The sequence below is a fragment of the Hippoglossus hippoglossus genome, chromosome 12 (assembly GCF_009819705.1).
Source record: "Hippoglossus hippoglossus isolate fHipHip1 chromosome 12, fHipHip1.pri, whole genome shotgun sequence".
In the NCBI taxonomy this organism is placed as follows: Eukaryota; Metazoa; Chordata; class Actinopteri; order Pleuronectiformes; family Pleuronectidae; genus Hippoglossus; species Hippoglossus hippoglossus.
Window position 1 is genome coordinate 8,990,487 of NC_047162.1, and position 22,191 is coordinate 9,012,677.

The following is a 22,191-nucleotide window of genomic DNA, read 5'->3' on the forward strand; positions in this document are numbered from 1 at the left end:
GTCATTCTGTGTCTGTGTCACCTTCATTATCCTCCATGTTTGTTTGAGTTGCATTCATGTTGCTTTCCGGCTTGAATCTGTGCCGTGTGGAAAAACTTAATGCGCCATCCAGATGATGAAAGAGATTACCATAAAAACTGATTTGTGACAAAATGACAAACATATAGTCAAATGTTTTATATAATACTAGATATAAAGTGCAATATGAAATGGACATGTTTCTGGTGTCACACTTTCGATAGCAAATTCACATTACATATAGCACCTTTACAAATCCATAGGGACGCCATAAGGACATATCTACGCTGCTAAGTAAATGTTTAGTACAAACGTGCACAAAACTATATTTGTTACCAATACATGTTATTTAGGTTGCATCAAATGTCTTTACATTTCTCTGATTTTCTTTTTTGCACAAACCTACTGTACATTCAGTAGATATTCAAATCAGCTTGAGAGAAACAGCCTGATATTTGACACTGCTGCTTTAACCTACTTCTCTCTTAGAGAGGCTGCTGGGGGATCATAGGAGTCTGATTGAATCCAGATGCGAGAGGCAGAATCTGTGTGTGTGTGTGTGTGTGTGTGTGTGTGTGTGTGTGTGTGTGTCCATGCGGGGGGGGGGGGGGGGGGGGGGGGGGGCACTGCATTCGTGTGGCACAGTGATATCCTAAGAAAAAAAAGGCAGACAAATGTGCACTTAAACTGTCTGGTAGTTCAAAGCTTTAATCTGACCAGAGCAATTTAACAAGGTTTCACATACAAAACCCTAAAGTATTAATATCTGTGAAACGCTGCTTTTTTCCAGACTTCAGCTTCTTGCCACTTGAAGAGTCTGACAGGGAGGAAAAGTAGGTGGAGAAAGAAACAGAGGAACTGTTGCATGTTTAGCTACTGTAGTTTTCCTCTAGGATATCATTAGCTGTAATTCTGCCTTCAAATAGCAACCAGATGACTCTGAGCGTACACACACACACCCAGCATAGTACACACATTTACTAAAACCCTTAAAGTTAGTTGGTGTTTTTCCATTGCTTGTTCTGATAGCATGTAAAACAAAAACAATATTGCTTCTCTTAAATCATGTAAATCCATATCCAGAGAACAACAGCAAAGCGAAGAGAAATGCTCTAGTGTGTGCAGATTATAATGCATCCAACAGAAACATGGAGACAGGAAGCGATGAATGTAGTGTGTGTGTGTGTGTGAATAGGCTATCTGCAGGTAGCAGCCAGTGCAGGGTAGATCAAAGAGAGGCGTGTGCTGTGCTGGTTCACAGACAGACGACCTCTCACCTCGCGGCAGGCAGCGCGCACCCTGTGGACGTGACAAGGATGGCGAGGGGGGTGGGGGGTGTAGATATGTCCAAGAGAGACAGAAAGATATTATGTGTGTGTGTGTGTGACTATATCAATATTCATGTTTGTCGGACAAATGCAGCAGTGTGTTTCAAATGCCGACATGTAAGGTATGTGAACTTTAAACGGTTTGAGTCTCTTTTATAAAGGCAGAAAAAAAATCTAATTACTTTGCTGTCAAGTTTAAATTGTATGAACCTGATTGAGGTGTGTGTTTGTGTGTGTATTGTATTATGTGATTGGGTGTGAGCGTCTGCCTTGAGAGGAAGTTGACATACCCTGCAGCATTCCAGGAAAAATCACAGGTCACTGGGAGAGGCTACCTGGGATGCTCACAGGGAGGATGTGTCCTTTACTCAACTCCACCACGTAACCACTGAGGTACGAGCTACAACTTAAAGTCATTTTACTTTTAAAGGGCTGGTGGAACAGCTAATTTCATGACTTACCCCCGGTGATAGTTTTATTTTTCCGAGAATTTATTCAAAAGGGTCACAGACCTGGGTCAGATACCATTGTTGAGCCATTCATAACAATGGCGCTGTTTTAGCGTGAAAGGGGGTATAAGTAACAAGGAAGGAAAGTAAGGAAATGAGTAAAGCGAATGGGCATGGAAATGCGAAGAATACAACGAACGATTACAGAACTTTCTCTTCAATAGCATAGAAAGTGAAGTGCAGGTCTTCCTGTCCCTTCTACTGCGCAACAATTTTGCAGCGATGCTCATTCAGGCGGCCCCATTGTTTCTTTCGGCTTATTTATGTTGCGAGGGCCTTCGGCCAAAAGCAATAAATTTCAAACTGCCCCAGGGGTGGCATTACAGGACAGGTTGTTGAGAGCAGAGGTGAGGGAGAGCAAGTACGACGACAAGAGCGACTGTAAATACAAGATAGCGAGCACGTAAAAGACAGAGAGGGAAGCAGAAATGCAATCTGGACATTTTGCCCACATACCGAACCTCCTATATTCTGCTGCATGCGTTGGAGTTTTGTTACTTTGATAATGTGGTTCATGTATTGTTACAGTCAGATACATAGAGCTGTAACATTATCTGTATCTGTTATAATTATAACAATTTAAATCTGCACGAAGAGAAAACATTAAACCCAGATTTAAAACTGCTTACAAGGAAAATAAAGTCCTTTAAGAAGGTCATCACTTTGTCTACAAGCTGTAAACACAGCAGCTACATATCATCACCTTTCAAGTTGATATGTTGAACTTGTGAGCAAGCTAGATAAATAAATAAGATTCTTTCTTCTTTCAGAAATATTTGCACTTTGCATTACTTAAATTTTGGTGTGCTAATGTAGAAATGACTTTACTTTGTGCCCAATAGGACACATTTCCTCTAGACTGTTGAGTTAAGTTAAATCAAAAAGGGAAACTGACTTGTGAGCAGTACTGGTGACTACATAATAAGATTTCATTACATTCACAGTTTGACTAAAAATTAACATCGATCAAAAAATATTTAAAAGCTTTTTTCCTTCCCTGAGAATGAAATGACAGAAAATACTATATCATGTTGAAATGATCACTTTCATGTACTGCTGTAAAAGCGTCTCGCTCGCTCATGTTATAAATCATTTTAACATTTTGGACTCCTCAAATTGTTTTTCAGTAAAATCCCTGTTTCCTGATCCCTTCTTTTAGTCCTTTCATGTAACTGACTCCGCAGTTGATGCCTGCCAGCGGCACAGAAAGAGGAGATTTGGAGCTGCCACAGTCAGGTATAGCAGGTGATGGGTGATAAGAGGCACAGAGATGAGGTCTTGACATCCATGACTCATTTAATAAGTGATCTGAGGCTGCGGCCACAGCAGAGCGCCGACAGACAGGTACATCAAAGAATTTAGGGGGTCTAGCTACAGGAGGAGATGGAGCCATTGTTGGATCATCATGTCAGAGAGAAAAAAAAAACCTTTGGTACCCTATAGGAATGCAATCATGCGACAACCGCAGCAGCAGGTTTCATGTGCGTACAGCTCTGTTCTAGCCATCACTCGCCATGATGAAAAAATGACTTCAATCATATGTGCTCTCTGTGTTGCATCACATTGACAGTCACCGCATCTTCTCTGGACGACCAGGCCTGGTGCTCTGTGTTTGCATGTGTGGTCTGGTTTGCATTACATTTGTGAAGACCCCCCTATTCTTATGGGGACATCTTGGCAGTGAAACAAGCGGATGTTACAGCTGTATTATAGGGCATAAATTGAGACTATGGGAAACAGTCACAGGCAACTGACCGATCACAAACAGAGGCTCGGGATAGAAAATAAACCTAATAATGGCACGATTGTCTCCTGGGATTTAGCACACGAGTAACATGCAAAGCACATAAACCAGCTGAAGAGAAAAAATTAAAGCAGACAATAAGATACACTCCATTTTAGTCTGTTTTAAAAGACACAGGCAAGCATTGAGAATAAATATAATTTACTTTCCGTACACGTTTACATATTCTGGCTGTTGATCATGTGACAGATTAATTAGATACCTCTGTGGGATTAGTCACCAATTTCCCATGGTATCCTGCTTTCATGCATGTACTCAAGTGTCCAGTGTATCTCCCATGCGTGAGCCCAGAGTATAACAGTGTACAGTGGTGATTAAGCCAGTATGTGTGGGGTTGATAGAGTGCAGGAGCCAAGCAGCAGTAGGACGAGGGACAATAGCAGGAAGAGACCACAGGGAGGGGGTTGCCGGTCACCATGACCCCCTGGATATTGTTCTGCTGCCCACCAGCATTTGAAGGATGGAGGGAAGGATGACATGAGGAGAGGAGGGGAGTGGGACAGATTGTAATGACGGTGGTCAGGAGAGGGTAGGGTAAAGGAAGTGGTAAATGGGAAGAAACAGAAGGGAGATGACGTAAAACGATGGTAGAGAAGAGTGAGTGTGAGGAGAGGTGAAACACGGGGGGGGGGCAGCAAATGTGTGTGAAATAAAAACTCTGAGTGAAACACAGACAAACCGTCAGACAAACTGACAGCTGACCACCAAAAGAGCTCCACCCGCCCCCAGTGTCCCCTCTCGACTGGAGTCCTGCTCTGCGGCACGTACACTTCCAGACAGAGGGGCCAACCAGTCTGTAATGTCTCAGCTCCAGGCTCCGGCTTTGTTCTCCCGCTGGACGGCTTTGTCCGCAGCGCAGACCAGACCAGACCGGATGTCTCCTCAGTGACTGGCCACTTTCTCCCTCTCTCCCGGGTCTCACCCTGTCCCGCTGTACTGGTGCCCTCCATTTTCAAATCAGCAGCTTGTATTATCGTCTGGAGTCTCAAAGCATTTTATCTCGTTGCCATAAATCTTTTCCTTCCAACAATGTAGCACTTGACTGGGAATAAATAATATCTTACAGTTTAAAACACAAGATTAGAGCCACAACTAAGGAGCATTTATATTATAATCTGTTTGATATTTTTTCAATTTATAATTTGTGCTATAAAATTCATACATATAGAGAAATTTTCTGAAATATATATGTCATATTACCTTTATAATATGTATATTAGCGCAAATATTCACACTCAAGAATTATGGAGTATTTATATTATAGGAAAAAATATATATTTATCAACTTTAATTGGTTTTACAAAATTCAAGTATTATTACTATACAATAAAAGAATTGGGTGTTCATGTATCATTATTCAGGATCTACTATGTGATACCGGGCATGAATCAACACATCACATATTTGCTCTCTGACCCCTGAATTCTTTTGTCATTACAACCTGACACTGGACGTGTGGTTGGCGCAGGTTGACCTTCCACAGAGGCCAGTGGAGGTGAAGCAGAATCTGAGGGCGACAGGAGGAAGCCCATTCTAACTGAGTGATTCACACAAACACACAAACAAGATGTTTCCCAGTGCTATTTGTAAATCTTTTCTGGCTCCTGGAGAGGGGAAGTGAGGGGTTGGTAGGAAGTGTGGAATGTAGTCAGGAACAGTAGATGATGTAGTACAGTAGCTGGAGGTGGTGACTGGGGGGAATACAGGTGCTACTGTTGCCTGGTTACAAGGACTATGATTGTAGAAATGCTAAATGGTGATGATAAACCAACATGACCATCTTACAGACAGAAAATACATCCATCCATCATTAATGCAAGAGTAAAGCTTGGAGCACGAGCTAATGGTGGACGTATTCACATCCTTGTACATCTATTTGAATATATCACATTACAAATAGGATTTCTGTATTCAAACTATTATTATTAAAAGCAAAAACAAATGTAATGGTAAAATGCCCCCTATATATAACAACTCTGTCAGAGCTGAAACATGATGGTTACACAACTGTTCCTGGTGTCTCTCCTCTCTCTCCCCTCTTTTCCACCCATCTATCCTCTCTTCCCCATTTTTCTCCACTTACCCCGACTGGTTGATTGACTATATAAAAAAGATTTAATTGAAACTGTTGTTAGATTGAATGCTGATGCATCACTGAGGTGGAGTTTCTTTTAACTATTTTATTTACACTATTATTTATAGTTACTTTCAGTGCAGTGGTTCCCAATCTAGGGGTCAGGGCTTTCCTAAGGCTCAAGATGAGAGGTCATGAGATGATTAATGTGAGAGAAAAGATTAAAAACAGAGTTCTGATCCACATATTTATGTTATTCTCTCAAACTGTTTTAATCTTCTTGTGCCTTTTTGTGAAATATTTGTGAATGCTCAATTGATACTGATTGGTTTACCACTCTTACCTCAGTTCGGCTTAAGTTTACAATGATTGTGGTTTGACTGTTATATTTTACAGTGTGGTCTCTCTCTAAAACTACTGGAAGAGGAAAATGGAAACTTAAGTGTCCTCCCAGTTAACCTCCTGTCATTAGACCGAGAAACAACTTGGCATCATGACCTGGCGTCACTGCTGCGTGACTGTGCACGACACTTGGCACAGACAGAATGTGACAGTCAGAAACAGCTCAAGAATGTGAGGTAGAGAAACAGAGAAAATGTGGCACTCAGCTGTGTGGATCTGACCTCACTGGGTCCCAGTGCTAACACACATCCGATCCCAAGCACACCAGACAGACCCGATCCTTCTTTTTGGCCCTAACTGAATGAACGGAAAAGGCAAAGTTGGCCCAGGAACTATGCGGAAGTCATCTTGGTAGTGCAACTAAAGGCCCGACTTGGCTGAAGCTCCATGAGAGACCAAGCGCGGCTCGACTCAGAGGCCAAGAGGGGAAGGAAAGAGGAAGACACTGCTGCTCAAACACTATGAAAGATGGAAGACATCTTGGCTCAGAAAGCAGGGTAGGAAGAGAGAAGTTTGACATCTGTGACACGCAGTGACCTCTGCCACCTTTGGAAAACACAATGCTCACTACCCTGTACCCTGGCACCCACAGCTGCAAAATGAATTTCACTTTGTTGATGGCAGATACCTTGTATTCAGAGACACATTATAATGCAATTAGAAAGGCGTTGTTGTAATATGCCTTTACGCTGTTTAACATATGTACAGGAAGAACCTGTAGTCCTTTACCAGGCTATTAAAGTCTGAGCAAAACAGATCAAGTGGTTATTTCCAGAGTTACAATCTCTTTTCAAAATTCCCCTCTTTTCTTTCACTTGTTTCTGTTGAAGCTCAGCAAGGACACATTGTCTGAGGAAGCAAAAAGGTGAAATTGTCTTTCTGAAAAGAAAGACAACAGTTTGTCTAACTCAGACAGTGGTAGTTTCACATTAGCTTTAGTTTAACTAAAAGAAAACTAAATTACAGCGTTCTTAGGGATATGTGAATGTTACCCTGAGCCAGATAAAAGCTGTTAAAGCTTGAAACCAACAGAAAAACTACCACCGCTTTTACTCAGTAGGCAATTTATTAGGAACATCTAGCTAAAGCTAATGCAGTCTTATTCAACCGTGATGCAGTAAATCCTCCCTTCATGACAGTTATAATGTTCATTTTGCGCTGAAACTATTCTAGAGAGCGGTTGTAATTTTTCAGGCTGCAGTTTGCATTGAATGAACAGCCATTTTAAATAACTTCAAAAAATACAGAGCATTTATAACCTTCATTAAGAATGAGTTATTGCAATGCCTTATAAAATATCAACTCATTGTAATTCACATATACAAACACCAGGGGTCAGTCCCACACCTTTGTAACATATCAGTTACAGCTCAGTTCAGCCTCTGCCCAGTAGGAGTCACCAAAGGTTTATATATAATCAACGAGTCCTATTACTTTTAATGCAGGGCAGTAGATCCCTGCTTTTACTTTTTTTGCAAACATCAAATCGACAGATCGCTACCCTGAAGACCACTACCCGAAAAAAGATCCTACCAGAACAGAGCTGAGAAAAAGCCTTTTGCTTTTATATGCCTTTTATCCTCTATGATTCAACTTAGCCACTTATTTCTTTATGGTCTTGTATGTTTGTTGTTTTTAATCTGCTTGTTGTGTTTTAGTATTTTTTGTGTGTGTTATTTGTCCCTGCTTGTGTTTGCATTTTAAACTGTTTTACTTCAATGCTGCATATCTTGACAAGAATCCCTGACATAAGATAACTTGTATCTCAGTTGGACTTTGCTAGTTAAATGAAGGATAAATAAAGTTATTTCATGTTCTTGAGATTGAGTTATGACCCTGACAACAGCACTACTGCTCTGTTCAGTCATTCTTATAGTTGTATTTCTCCATTATGCCACCAGAGGGCACTCTCACACAACTAATGCAGAAGGCTTTCTGTATACGGGGTCATAGTCCACTGTGTCAATACCGGTGTTATAAAAGGTGTTTCACAGAACACACTTTGCCACTAGTGCAGTAGAAATGTGTATATAAAGAAATAGTACATGTTAGAGTGTGAAGACAATCTAGACAAGAGCCTTTAGATTGACAAAGAGAACAATGAGTGACTCACAGAGCGCAGATGAGGTAGGAACCGCTCAATGTCGTTCATGTCGATGCCATCGTCCTCCTCGAACTTGTTTTTGTTCATCCTGACAGAGACGACAAGATAGACAGAAAGAATCAATGACACTCAGGATGACACACATTCTCAGTGTGATCACAGAGTTCTCTAGTTGAGATAATATGAAGTAATCAGAACAAATGACAACACAGAGCAGGGCTTCACAAACAAGACACAAATACTGCAGATAAGAACCAGAGAACCAGATCTTACCCCTCTCTGTCAATGTGCGGCAGGTGCTTTGGCGTTCCTCTGATGTGTTTCCTGTGGAAATGGCTGAAGTCCAGTTTCTCCGGCTGCACGTCCCAACCTGCACCTCTTCAATACAGAGACAAAGACGAATCAAAGGATGGAGAAAGCCAACATCCATACATGCACAGGGAAAGAGATGAAAATATCAAGACACCTTTCTACGTTTTAAACACTCAACATCAGACTGGATGAAGTGGGCTTCATCTGAACAATGCAGAGGAGAATAGTAAATAATGAACAACTATACACTCCTGTTATCTTGTTTTATATAAGAGTGCAGGTAACAGAGTGAATGAATCTGAGCAGTGCCTTGTAACAATCATGGCATTTCTTCTTGTTAATCTTTGGCTTTAAGTTACATCAAACACAACCCAGGTCATGTCTGCCTCTTGTGTTCTAAATCAGCCTTTACTCCAGCTTGACCTATTCTCACGAAAACGTGGTGAGGAATCTCCTCTAAAGCCTTTTTCAGGCATGAACCAGCCCCAGTTTTCCGGACATTTTCTGGTGTTTGCCTTTCACACGTTCACAGCAGCAGGAAGATTTCTGGATAATGTACAGACTTCAGTGCATGTGTGGCAGCAGCGTAACAGTTTGAACACTGACTTCAGATGCTCCGTATGAAGATGACTTTATATATCCAGAAATATACAGACAGAATGTTTCAATGTAAAACAATAATAATAGAGTAGTCTGTGAAGACAGGAAAGTGTGGAGCATCTGCTTTTAATAAGTCTATAAATCAGTGACTCTACAATAGACTTAACCACAAGATGGCGATGATGAGGCACTCATTTCTTTAACTGCAATAAAGAGCTACATAAAACTCATAAAATACTTCCTGACTGGTACTGGATTTTAGAGGCTGATACAGAAAACAGCATTTTATACACTAAGTTACAGAAAAGGTTTAGATTGCAAGGAGATTTCTTTACACAGCTTCAACTAGAAAGGCAGAGATGACTTCTAATTAATTGTCATTCATTTTCATTCAGTTTTAAATCTGTACTTCTCTACATCTCAGTCTGTGAGTTTCTTAAATCATCCCACTGTGCCGACTCATTCACCGTGTGCTCAGATGTGCCAACGTGGCTGGAACCTGGGCATGTGAAGCTGCTGCACGGCCGTTGCCATGGCAACCAGCCCTCCCTCCAATGAGATTGATTAATGTGTCACTTATTTCCTGTCTTTCACCTTTTGTTCTCCTCGGAGTTCCAGTTTGGGCTTTTTAGGGGCGAAAATACAGTAAAACTCTTCTGTAAGAGAAACAAGATTTTAAAGCAGCCATGTTTCCATTTGTTAGGTGCAATATAAATGTAGCTTTTAACAGAAACACTTAAACAAAATAGTTTATCGGAAGAATCATCAGCAGTGTTAGAAGAAGAAACTGCATGAACCTTTATGTAGATATATTTAATTGGGCTATCTTGGCAAGATCTAACTTAATTGATTTGCTGACCTCAAATTGAGAAATGGAACTGTTGATAAGATGAGCAAAATCAAGCGGAGGGGAAGGAAAAGATGAGAGAGCAACCAAGAGATTTATAGGACTGTTACAGAGAATAAAGCTCGGACTCAATATGTGTCTTAAGCTGCTTTCAGACATGCACTGAACTCAGGACATTTTCCTGAAATCTTCCGGGGTGCTGTGTGGGAAAACGCAAATTTCAAAGTGATCAAATTTGAGAAATATTGAAAAAAGAAGTGACATTCACAGAGGACATAGACAAAGATGTAAAAATAATTGATTTTGGTGAAAAAGGCTTACGCAGGTGTCTATTTGCTGCCAACTAAAAACAAATCCATCCAGACGCCATCACAGGCCTGAATTTTTCTCGACATTTTCTGTTTTCCTGGACATTTTTTACAGTTTGTGTCTGAAAACAGACTGTACAACATGTTAGGTTTATGAAACAGCGAGGCACCTACCCGTGTGAGTCCATTGTGTTGGCCGCCCATATGTCTGTGCCCAGGATGTCCAAGGAGCATTCTCTGTTCCCATTCTAGACAGAACATGAGGGGAAAAAAAGATGGATGTTTTCAGTATGATGACAAAACACACAGAGCAAAGCATCACATATCTGACTTACTTAGCTTGTACTTAACATTTATAAACAGGAATTTTTTAATGTATATATAATGTAGACTTTATGCAGCTACAGTCTCCCTTTAAGTATCCAGGCTCATTGGATCCTACACTTCCCCCACTTCCCATAATGTAGCTCAACACGATCCATCATATTCACTCCTTGCCTGGGAAATGTTCATGTCTAGGTCCAGTTTGTAACAAAGGTTTTCTTTCAAAAATTGATCTTCATGTGAAAAACCAGTGGAGTGCCCGTTTAACATTTAACGATGATGAAAAATTGATTTGTAGCGATGCTTTTAGATGCTCATGATTAAAAACGGGTAAAGACTCCCAAGAGAACAATACGATGAGCACGGCAAGAGTCATGTGACGGAGGTAGCAACAATACAGGTCCCTCAAAGTCTCACCGAGACGGATCATTGAAGAAACACCAAGTGGATGTTTTAGCACTAAGAGACACATGAGACAGCCGACAAACACACACACAGTTGTATCTTTACCTTGGAGGGGCCTGTGAACAGATTGTTTCTGCCTCTGCTGCCAGAGCGTGAGCCAGAACCTGGTCTGGAGCCTGAACTGGGTCTGGAACCTGTGCTGCCATTACTGCTGTGTTCCCACTCGTCCTGCAAGATTGAATTCAAAGTCAATATGTTTAATTTTTGGTCAGTTACTCTCAGACATACACATCTTCTTTTTCAAAATAAAATATAACAAAGTCTTTAATAATGTTCCGCTAATATTAATAACAGTATATTTATCTTAAACCCATGTGAACACACTCTTTGATGGAGCTGGTTGGTCAGACTTTTTGTTAATGGAGGCGAGTGCCATTTCTCCTGCAAAATTGCACTGATTTTGTGCATATTAGGAGCCTGTATTGTGTTCTACTGTGCAACACAAAGATCTAAATTCACACAATTTGTTCAGAACCTGTTGTGGCGCTGTGGTTGTTGCACTGAGATAATGGCTCCTATTTATACCTCAACTAAGGAGGTTAAGTTGTCACCCCATTTTGTTGCTTTGTGTGTTTGTTGATGAGGAAGATTAAACAAAAACAACGCAACTGATTATTACCAAACTTGGTGGAAGGATACGGTATGAGTCAGGGAAGACCCCATCAAATTTTGGTGGTATCAGCATTAGGGGGCTGAGCCAGGGACTTAATTTTCACTTTCTTTAACCGTAAAAAGATCATGAACATTTCCACAGTTTTCGCAGAGAATTCATGGATCTTGATGAAAAAAATCCAGCATGTTTAGAGAGTCTCTATAAGTGTGTGAAATTTGGTGCAGCTTATTGAATTTAAGGGGACTGTTAGGCCTTGGCTAAGGTATCCACTTCGCTGAGGATACGTTGTAGTTGTTACTATGTTTGTTTCCATTATTGCTCCTGTTAGTTGTTGTTGTTTCTGAGTTCACTGTACACTGCAAGAAAAGACAAATCACAAGGGTTCAAGCTAAGGTTTGTTTTCTTATAAGAGTCTCAGATATTTTACTTCCAGGAGCTAAAGGTCAAAACAAATCGAAGAAAGGCAGTTGCACGATCTCCGGGACTCTATTTCTGCTGCGTATTGACAAGTTTTTGGTGTATTGTTGTAAATACTGACATTTCAATTTTAGTCTCTATTTTGAAGCACCCTGCTCTCTGTGAACCTCTCACCCATGCTGCTTTTCCCTCACTACTCACTTCCTGATGAGTCCAATGAATCTCGGAGGAGCAATAATAGTCTAGATCGTTTAAGTTAAAGCCTGACAACAAACACGCACAAGCTAAGGATGAGATGAGAGGGGAAAGAAGAGATGAGAAATGAAGGATGCAACAGAGACTGATAATGAAGACACAGAATTAATTCATTACCTGATTCAGAGAAAAAAAAATATATAATATTAATATTTAACTTATTGTTTTTAAGCCATAATCAAAATCCAGCATACAAATGGAATCTGCAGCAAAATGATTAACAAAAACATAATTCACTACAAAGCAGCCATATTTAGACCACTGATTTCAGGTGCTGTTATTTTTTAATCTACATACAGTATACATCAATTTGTTCACTCATGAATTTGATGCAACTTTGAGTTAAAACAAATTAAAACCCCCATCATTTAATTATATTCCAGTCACTGATATACAATAAAACACCTTATAGCCTGTGTTTTACTTGAGACCATTCAGACAGACAGTACTTGGTCAATCCTTACATACATTGAGGTCCTTGTGATGGATGGAAAGGTACGGTTTACCCAACCGTTTTTTGCTACTAAAGCCCTGAGTAAAATCTATAGACTGTGATCAGTCAATTCATTAATAAAGCTGAAGTCCAACACTGTGAAATAAACAAAACACTGACACACACTTACAGGCTTGGATGAGCCTCTTCCCCGAGAAGAAGTCCAGCTGCCATCTTTCTTGTCATTGCAGTCGTCGGTCCACTGGAAAAGAAAAGGTAGAAGACACTTTTATTTGTGAAATGTGGAGGGTGTAAATAAAGACAGCAAACAAACTAACAGACAAAACTAAAGTCAAGAAACTTAGACGTTGGGCAGACAAATCTTAAATCACAGCATATTTTGAGATTAGCTTCTTAACAGTTTTTCTTTTTTAAATGACCCCAAATGCTATCACGGATCTCATCTTGGGCTATTTTGAGTGTTTTCAGATGCTCAGTGGAGCGAAGCAGCGCGAGTGCGTGTTGACTCTCTCATGCAGAAAACAGGACAGTTGCATATCCGGAGGCAGTGTGGGAGGATGCACCTCCGCATTTGTCTAGGTTTATATACATTACGATAATGATAAGTGCAATAAGTGCATCGTTTTGAAGATATAAACCAGGGACACCGCTGCCTAAATATAGCCACTGCAGCTTTCAGATATTGGAAGAATGAAAGCATGTTATATATTTAGGTAACAGGGCTCTGACCTGTGGCACCTTGCCACCATTGTCCAAGTCCAAGTCTCCATCTGCCTTGTCTCCCAGCAGCCCCTGTACTTGGTACTCAAGCACATAGCTGTCGATGAAGCGCTCCAGCTCCTCGATCTCCTGTGAGCGTGTGCTACCGGCTTCAGACGACGCAGACGCCACAGAGGAGTTCTCCATGGCAACCGGCGCTGCGATTGGTGGAGGAGGGGGGAGGGGGAAGGGGGGTTGAGGAAAGGAGGAAAGTGACCTGTGGAGAGTGGAAAAGAAAGATGCAGAGAGGGGAGTGAGGCAAAAAATTCAGCATGACGAATGAGGAACTTCCATAACAGGGCATTCATTTCCTTTGACTACAATGACTAAAATAAGACCTCCAACACCACAGCGACAATAATGTGATCGTCGCACAATTATAATTTGAATCATTATTCAAGCAAAAATCCCATATATATTCTAGTTCCAGCTTCTCATGAATATCATATGTGATCATTCTAAATATGATTGTAAAGACAATATCTTTGGTTTTTGGACTGTTGGCTGAATAACACACTGTGAATATATCTTCTTGGGCTTTGGAATACTATAACAACATACTATTCTTAGCAGAGGAAATATTAATCCATAATGAAAACCAGACTGACAATCAGTAGAGTGCATCCTTCCACCAAGGCCCAAAAGTGCCCATCAAGATGCACCAAATTACACACACTCCTATATCAGTTCTGTAAATATGGCAGATTTTGTTTATCAAGAACCATGAATTATTCTCTAGGAAAGCAGCATCAAATGTCAAAAGATGTCCTATCCTGCAATGTAAAAGAAAGTGAAAAAAGATTCCTAGATCTGGATCCACACCACAATTTAACGGGTTCTTCCCTGACCCATACCGCATCTTCCCACCAGGTTTCTTGGAAGTCCATCCAGTAGTTTTTGCATTATCATTTGAAACAACAAACAATCAAACGCAGAAGAAACCAAACCAAACCTTCTTGGTGGTAAGTAATAAATGTTAGCTGCAGCCCTAAGTACCAGCAATAGCTACAGAAGACACCAGGTTTTTTCACCCATCTTATATCAGACTCATCTTAAGAAAAATCTTGTGACTCATGTCTTCTGATTTGTCTAGCCAAACTCCCTCTGGTGTCTCAATTCACACACCTCTCCATGTCCATGTCTGTCTTTGTTTTTCCACCTCTTCTCCTGCCATCACTCTCTCTCTTTGTGCTGTCAGCATTGATCACCTGACCCCTGGCCGACTGGCAAGCAGCTTCTTGCCTGCCTGTCTGTTGCTACTAAGCTCCTTTACATCATGGCTTGATCGCCAGCCATGCAAAGAGGATTTATGGCCCTGGAGCACGCAGAATCGTATCTGCTGAGCCCTGGGGACTCGCTGGGGAGCCCTGTGCATTTTTAGCCAACAAGTCAGGGACAGCCAACAAGTCAGCGACATAAGATCTAAAGCATCTGTTGGTTGTTACTTCAGAGCTAATGCAACGTCAATGACTCTCTTAAGTTTATTATTATTATTTTTTAAATCAAGTTTGATCTTACTACCTAAACTGTGTATGACCTTAAATTATTAATAACAAGGTGAAGAAAGTAATCAGAACAAGCCATTTCAACAGAACTAAACCAAGAATATCAATAGTATATTCATTTCTGAGGGCCAGAAATATAAACAACCATGTTCACAACTATTTTACTGAGAGGAAAATGCTGCAGTGGAAGATCAGACCTCAGGGTCAGCAACGAGACAGCACCCCTGCTGTGCAAGAGACTGTAACCTGTACCAGTCTCATGCTCTTTACTTATGAGTGTCCTGCTGCTTTCCTTTATGTACATTCAGGACCAATGCTTGATCCCTTCGTACTATGCAGCACGGTCAATATCTCCTAATCTGACTGGTGTCAATAGTATAATCCATCTATACATGATTAGCCTGGTGATTCGCAGCTAGCAGGCTGTAGAGGCATTCAGCACTCAGACTTTCTAAAAGTGCCTGTTAGAAGTTGGGAAATAAACACCAAGTTAACTAATACTTTCCCCACATGACCTATTGCATATGCTTGTGCACATATCAAAGTCACAAGCATGCATGTAATGTTCATGTGCTCCTGTGCACCAACTTCACTTTTGTATGCAAGTTCTAATTTATCCCATTTCCCCCCCCCCCACTTCCTACTGTTCCCACTGTTGTTATTACTTGCATTTGAAATTTCAGGGTAATCCGTTTTTTTGTATGTGTGTCAATTTCCTGTCCCAGCTCAGGCGAGATCATGTGCCGCCCCAAATCAGGACCATTCATGTTGCAACACGAAAGCCCGTAAACTCAGCTCAAATAAGATGCATGTCGCCCAGTCGTCCAAGTCATGCCGCTCTGTTAGTCCTCAGCCAACACAGACTCTGCACTGACAGCCTCCTGACACAACAGTGTACACTTAGCAGACAAACAAATGAACATGTGGAAACCTCATTCAGTCAAGCATCTATTTTCAGTTGGACAACATGCACTGTAATGCTGTTCAGCGTCACATTGGATTTGACTGGAATGTAAGTTACCAGTCCCATACAATGTTATACACTTTACCGTAACAGTCCTGCAGTAAAACGTCTATTTTAACAAGTTTAATCTTACTTTTAGAATTCAATATTTTTTGCCGTTGTGTCATTAAGGTTTTTATTCATCTGTACGGTTAATGCTCATTTATACAGCACATTTCTAGTCTTGTTTAACACTCAAAGTGCTTTACATTACATGCAGCACTTTATCACACATCAATCACACAATGCCAACCATGCTGGTTCAGTATCTTGCCCAATGACTCTTCAAGACACAGAATGGGGGAAGATAGGATCGAACTGCCGACCTTTTAGTTTGCTACCTCCTGAGTCAGAGCCGCCCCATGTCTTTGAAGCTCCTCAGTGAACAGGGAGGTTCAAATGTATTTTCCTCTCTTGTTTACATAAAGGTTGAGGACACAGCAATGACAATATTTTCATTTTCATCTCAGTCAATTCATTTCAAAAGTGCTGAAGTGAATTAAGCCTGTTTAAATGAATGGAGAAGCTTCAGTAATAGTAGTCTGAATTTGTGACACTAGGTTAATTGAAGCATACTGGCAGTGGATGTCCTCCTGTTGTCCTTGACATGTGGTATAGAATTACTGCCTGAGGGGAAATTGCCAACAGCTATTGACCCATCCATTAGAACAGCTCTCATCTGGTTCTGTCTTTTTTCCTTGGTATCTACCACTTGCTTTATATTGGCCTTTGTGTGACACTTTACACATGCGTATTGTGCAGGAGTGAGAAATCACCAGGCGTGTGAATACGTTACATTCACCCCAGACGACATGAATGTCAGTATCCAAAGTAAATACTGTTTATGCATTATCATACAACGGGCCTGCTGTATCTGAAAAGGGACACTAAGTCCTCTCTATGCTTTTGTGTTTCTAAATACTCCAAACCTGCAGACGTCTATTCTATGATGTTCTGATATGTGCTGTCTGAGGCTTTAGCTTTCAGCTTAGTACAATAAAATCTATGTTCTTCAGGTGGAACAGAAATATATTTGCCTTTCTAACATAACATCAGTTTGATGTTCCAGGGTGGCACCAATTTGGCCATGTGAGACTCATGCTCATGTGATTAACGTCATGCATGGGTTGCTGGGAGGAGACTCGAGTGAGAGATTCATCTGGCTCAAAGAAAGAGCCACTGTCTTAAGCACACAAGGGGAAAAACAAACAAGTATGAACAGCAGGCTGTTGGCCCTTCTGAGCTTTGTCTAAACAGAGAAACTGACTCTGCAAGGTCAGGAGCACAAATAGCATCACAGGGCTTCTCAAATTTAACAAGCACAAGTCTCGTCTTAAGATGATGCAATGACTCGGGCTCTCACTTTACAAGATATTGATGCAAATGATGAGGGAAAAGCATTTATAAAAACTGCATGTGTTTGAACTTAGTACTAATGAACTCCCAGGTTCTGGGACACGCAATAAGAGATAACGAGCAGCGGCTGCAACTCAGATGATCTTAATCTTAATCAATTAATCTGTTGATTTGTTTCTCCATTAGTGCAGTTTACACATCAAAGTGTGTTCATGTTGTATGAAGCCCTGATGTGAGTCAGTGTCCGCTGGGTCAAAGGAACAAAATCTGGGGGTGTGGAGTTAAGCAGAACTAAGCTTATCAGATCTATGTAGCCCACAGCTCATCTCTCCTCGAGCCTTAGCCACTACAATCATAACAAAACCTTGAATGTTGCATTGTGGGAGACGTGGTGATAGATTTTGACAGGGAAGTAAAACGTGTAGAATAAGAACGATGGTATCTCTGGCTCTGCTGCATCGATGTAGAGACTGACAATGTTATAGTGTTAAGAGGCAGACAGCAAACATCAGCGAGAGAAGGGGTCTAACATGAAATAAAGGTTCCCAGCTGGAATCAGATGTGGCAGATATGTGGCATGCACTGAAACCAGTTGGAAAACAGAGCATTAAAAAAAGGGTATAGAATCCAGGAAATGTCAGCTAATACAAAATAAATGCCTCTCACAATTTTCAAAACCCCAAAATGGTGCATGCAAATCGATTTAACTCTTTAAGTTTAGACACAGAAAATAACTGCAGCCAGTGAATTCTAAAACTATTAATCAGATTATTTACAGATTAAGTTTGTATTGATTGGCTGCACTTTCATTTAATCTAATTATGGAGTGAAGCAAGAAGGAGAGAGTCAGTCAGACAAAAAGATACAAGTTAATGTCATGTTGCATTAATCATCACACTGTGAAAATCTCCATGTGTACTGTCTGTTGGTTGGTTGTAGGCAGCCTGTAAACGCATGGGTCACTACAATGTGAGACCCCCTCTCTTTCCATCTGTCCGACTATCTTTCCCCTTTTCAAACATCTTTCAATCCCTCTTCCCATATATCCTGAGCACCACCCCGCCCCACCTCGCTCCTTCCTGTCTCCACCCTTCTGCACTCCCTTCCTCAGCTGTTCCAACAAAGAGCTGCTTGCCACACTGTCCTGGCCTGAGCTCCACTGATGTAGCAACGACTGCGCCCGAGGCCCAGCACCAGCCAGACAGATACTAAACTGGCCAGACAGACACAGCGTGGCACTGGACAGCCCGACGGTTCTTTGTTGAAGAGGCAGAGTCTAAATCAAACACATTATCACAGCATCACCAAAAAGGGGAAATCATGATTATAAAATATTGTGCAATATCCGGTGTGTTAGACAATTTGAGAAACTATATCAAGAGCATGGCCAGCAGCATGAAATAGGTGAATTCACACATTTCACTGAATGAGGAGTGTTGAAGATTGTGCATTAGAGAGAGTTATAGAGATATCCCATGCTTTTATTGGACTCATGCATGTCTTATTCTCAAGATTTACACCTAATAAAAGTAGTTTCTGCAACATTAAGCACAATAACCAAGTAAACAATCATCACTTTGGGTACAAAGACACTATAACACTACAGTAACAGTGTCTCCTCCCAAATCATTAAGGCTCATGGTGTCATGGTTTGCTACAGCAACACAACATACTGTGTAATGTAGGAAAACAAGCCCTGAGCCATCAGCGATTTAAACTCTTTGATTTGGTTACACAACAACCAAAGATCCGTGATCCTTACAACCCAAACAGAGCTGACCATGAGACCCAGTCTCCTCAGTGGGAGTCCAAGTCGTCCAAGTCGTCCCATGCAGCGAGAGCTGATAATACGTCTAATCTGGTCTACTACAGACTGGATGTCTTAGCAAATTCACACTAGGGCAGTGTAGTGTCGTTGTGTCCAGTAACACATTGGACATTGTTGCTACTAAATATGAGGAACCAATCATCTTGAATTTACTACACAAATGTGATAATTTGCAACAGGAAAATGTTGTTACTTGTTTTATTTTTATTTTTATCATATACATTTGCATAATTCACATTACATGCACATATGGATGCATGGAAATCATTAGTTTGTGCTGTTGCGAGAAAACCCAATGCACAGCTTGGCTGTTTACATGTCTAGTCCTGAGCACTGCCTCAGGACTGTGTTACCTTGAATTTCACTGTACACATATGAGCAAAGTTATTCAAATTAGAGTGGTTCCTTACATATCACTTGTACCCCTTTGTGCTTCAATCTCTTATAGTGGTTGACCAATGTTGGTTATTTAACGGCCAGTGCTAATATTTAGAGAGACGGGCCAGTGACAGGTAAAAAAATGTGTTTAAACTGAACTTAACTTAAACATGTATTGTATACATAATATTGTATGTGTTTACTCATACAGAGAGCTGAATGACCTGAATCTGGAGGAAGACAGCATGCACATGCCACACAGGGGGGGTCGGAGGGTGTGTGTGTACACCTAAAACAATAACCCAATTGTCCACCTATGGCCCTGAAGTGACCTAATGGGAGAGGATTGGGCATGTGCAGTACTGTGCCATTCTGAACACACACACACACACACACACACACACACACACACACACACACACACACACACACACACACACACACACACACACACACACACACACACACACACACACACACACACACACACACACACACACACACACACACACACGGCTTTCACAACATGTATGGAGAATTTCTGAGGCCTCAAAGCTGAATGGCAACAAAAGTGAAGAGAGACAACAAAGGTTAGTCTGAACCCAAGCAGAGGCCATTATTTGTTGGAGCTGAACAAATGGGATGATGACAAATCAAGTAACACTGAGAACAAAGAGGTCAACCACAGAAAGCCCACAGTTGCTTGTTTCTAAGAAATTCATGGTTTATAAAATACATGGTTTTTATGGTTTTACATTTTAAATGCTTACATTCTCAGCGTTTAAATAAGATGATATCTCAGATCTCACAAAGCTGCTGTATGCTTTCCTCACTCATGAACCGTACAATGCCCTGCACCCCCTTCTCTCATTTCCCACTCATTCATCCATACACTACAGGCAACTTAATGAGCAGCAGTTCCCACTGAAATGAGGCTACGCAGGCCGTCTAAGGGTGTTCCAGTTTTCTGCAGGCTACTCCCTCCATAACATGCAGCTGTCTTCCCTCCTCCTCCGCATTCTTCACAACACTGCATGCGTACAAATGGGTGAAAGCCACAACACTAGAACACCACCCTGTCTTTTAGCGTTTGCTTGAACATGAGGCACAGAGGTCGGAGTTAGATTCTGCCACTCTAGGAGTCAGTATTTGTTGGTGGTGGTACTCTGCAAACTCTTTCATTTGCTGTCAATGTTTGACCTGTGAGGGCAGAGTTCGCAGCCTCGGTCATCAATCACATCACTGCAGTGCTCATATGTGCTGGGACTGGAGATCACACCGATGGTCTAACTAAAGCTGCATTTCAGGCCAAATTTTAAACATCAGCAATATCTCACTTTCCATCTACTTTGGCAAGATCATCATAGTTTAGTGCTCAATATTCTCCTATGCTCCTATTGATCAGTTCCAAGTTTATTACAACATCTCATGACACTTTGACAACATGCAACAGCTGAGTGGACAAACAATAATTATCACAACAAAATAGTTAAATTATTTGTCAATCTAATGGTTATGTACCACACAACCACAGTGAGATGTATAATGAAAAATGCAATTTAATGTTCTACCTCTGAACAAGCTTTTGTCTTCCCATGAAGAAGAATTTAAAACCACAGTTTTCTTTCTGATTTCTTCAACTTTCACTCAGGAGCAAAAATCAGCCTTTAAGCTTAAAAAGAATAATGATTATACATTTTACATGATAATTACAAGCATTGAAAGATGTAAACATTGTCATTGTGATATTGTTTTCTGCTACATCATCCGGACTTTGTGCGTTCACTCCTCTCACTTAGGAGATGGTCCAGTCTCAGAGCTGTAAACATTTCCTAGGTTTCTCCATTATCAGTCAGTTGATGGCTATTGACCTCTGTAACCAGATGGAAACATCTTCAGTGGTTTCTTCTGTACTCCATATTAAATTTGGCCAAGTATGCCTACGTCCATGTAAACTCAAAGTGAATATAATCACATTCTAACTGCTGACAACAATTTTATAGGTAATGTATTTAAATTAACCTAAGCACGTATGTCATGTTCATGAAGAGAACACCACATAACATATGATTTTCTCAGGCTGGGCACCAAGCCAAGTTAAATGTCTCTTTACATTGAGCTCTTGTGCAGGACCAGACACTGGCAGAACCTGATTTACAACTTACAGGAGTAATGAATCTGCACATAACTGCAACTGGGACAAGGATCAAACACATGATCCTCTCAGCGGGATTAGATAAATGTGACCATTCATTCAATAACCTATGTTCTCTGCTGAAAATTCTGTTTGTTATAGAGAAATCTAGTCTTGCTTTTCAGCATCCAAGTGTGAGAAATAAATCCAATCTCCATCGAGTCTGGAGAGTCTCTGTTATGTGACTTGCGGTGGCACGCAAACATTCCTTTGCCTCTGTAAAGTCACTCTGATCCAATCATTCTGTGAAGGGTAGGCATCTCAGGAATGTTATGAGCAAACTGAAGTTAAGTGTTCACTGATGGCAACAGAAACTCTTCCAGCTGATTAGACA

The 22,191-nt window shown here is 40.9% G+C and overlaps 1 protein-coding gene and 1 long non-coding RNA gene across 5 annotated transcripts in view; one reads left to right on the forward strand and one right to left on the reverse strand.

Moving 5' to 3' along the window:
* The window catches only part of LOC117771686, a 75,306-nt gene extending 66,466 nt beyond the window's left edge, over positions 1–8,840 (forward strand). Inside the window, exon 3 of the long non-coding RNA XR_004615630.1 lies at positions 8,536–8,840. This is a non-coding gene — a long non-coding RNA (uncharacterized LOC117771686). The remainder of the gene's footprint in view (positions 1–8,535) is intronic.
* Positions 1–22,191, reverse strand: part of ctif (CBP80/20-dependent translation initiation factor) — a 49,072-nt gene that overhangs the window by 25,751 nt on the left and 1,130 nt on the right. For all 4 annotated transcript variants that reach the window (XM_034602344.1, XM_034602346.1, XM_034602345.1 and 1 more), the window contains exons 2-7: positions 13,564–13,810; positions 13,004–13,075; positions 11,141–11,263; positions 10,481–10,554; positions 8,513–8,617; positions 8,249–8,327 (exon numbers count right to left, since the gene is read on the reverse strand). In XM_034602344.1, coding sequence (XP_034458235.1) covers positions 8,249–8,327; positions 8,513–8,617; positions 10,481–10,554; positions 11,141–11,263; positions 13,004–13,075; positions 13,564–13,740 — 630 coding nt within the window. In that variant the 5' untranslated portion in view covers positions 13,741–13,810. The remainder of the gene's footprint in view (positions 1–8,248; positions 8,328–8,512; positions 8,618–10,480; positions 10,555–11,140; positions 11,264–13,003; positions 13,076–13,563; positions 13,811–22,191) is intronic.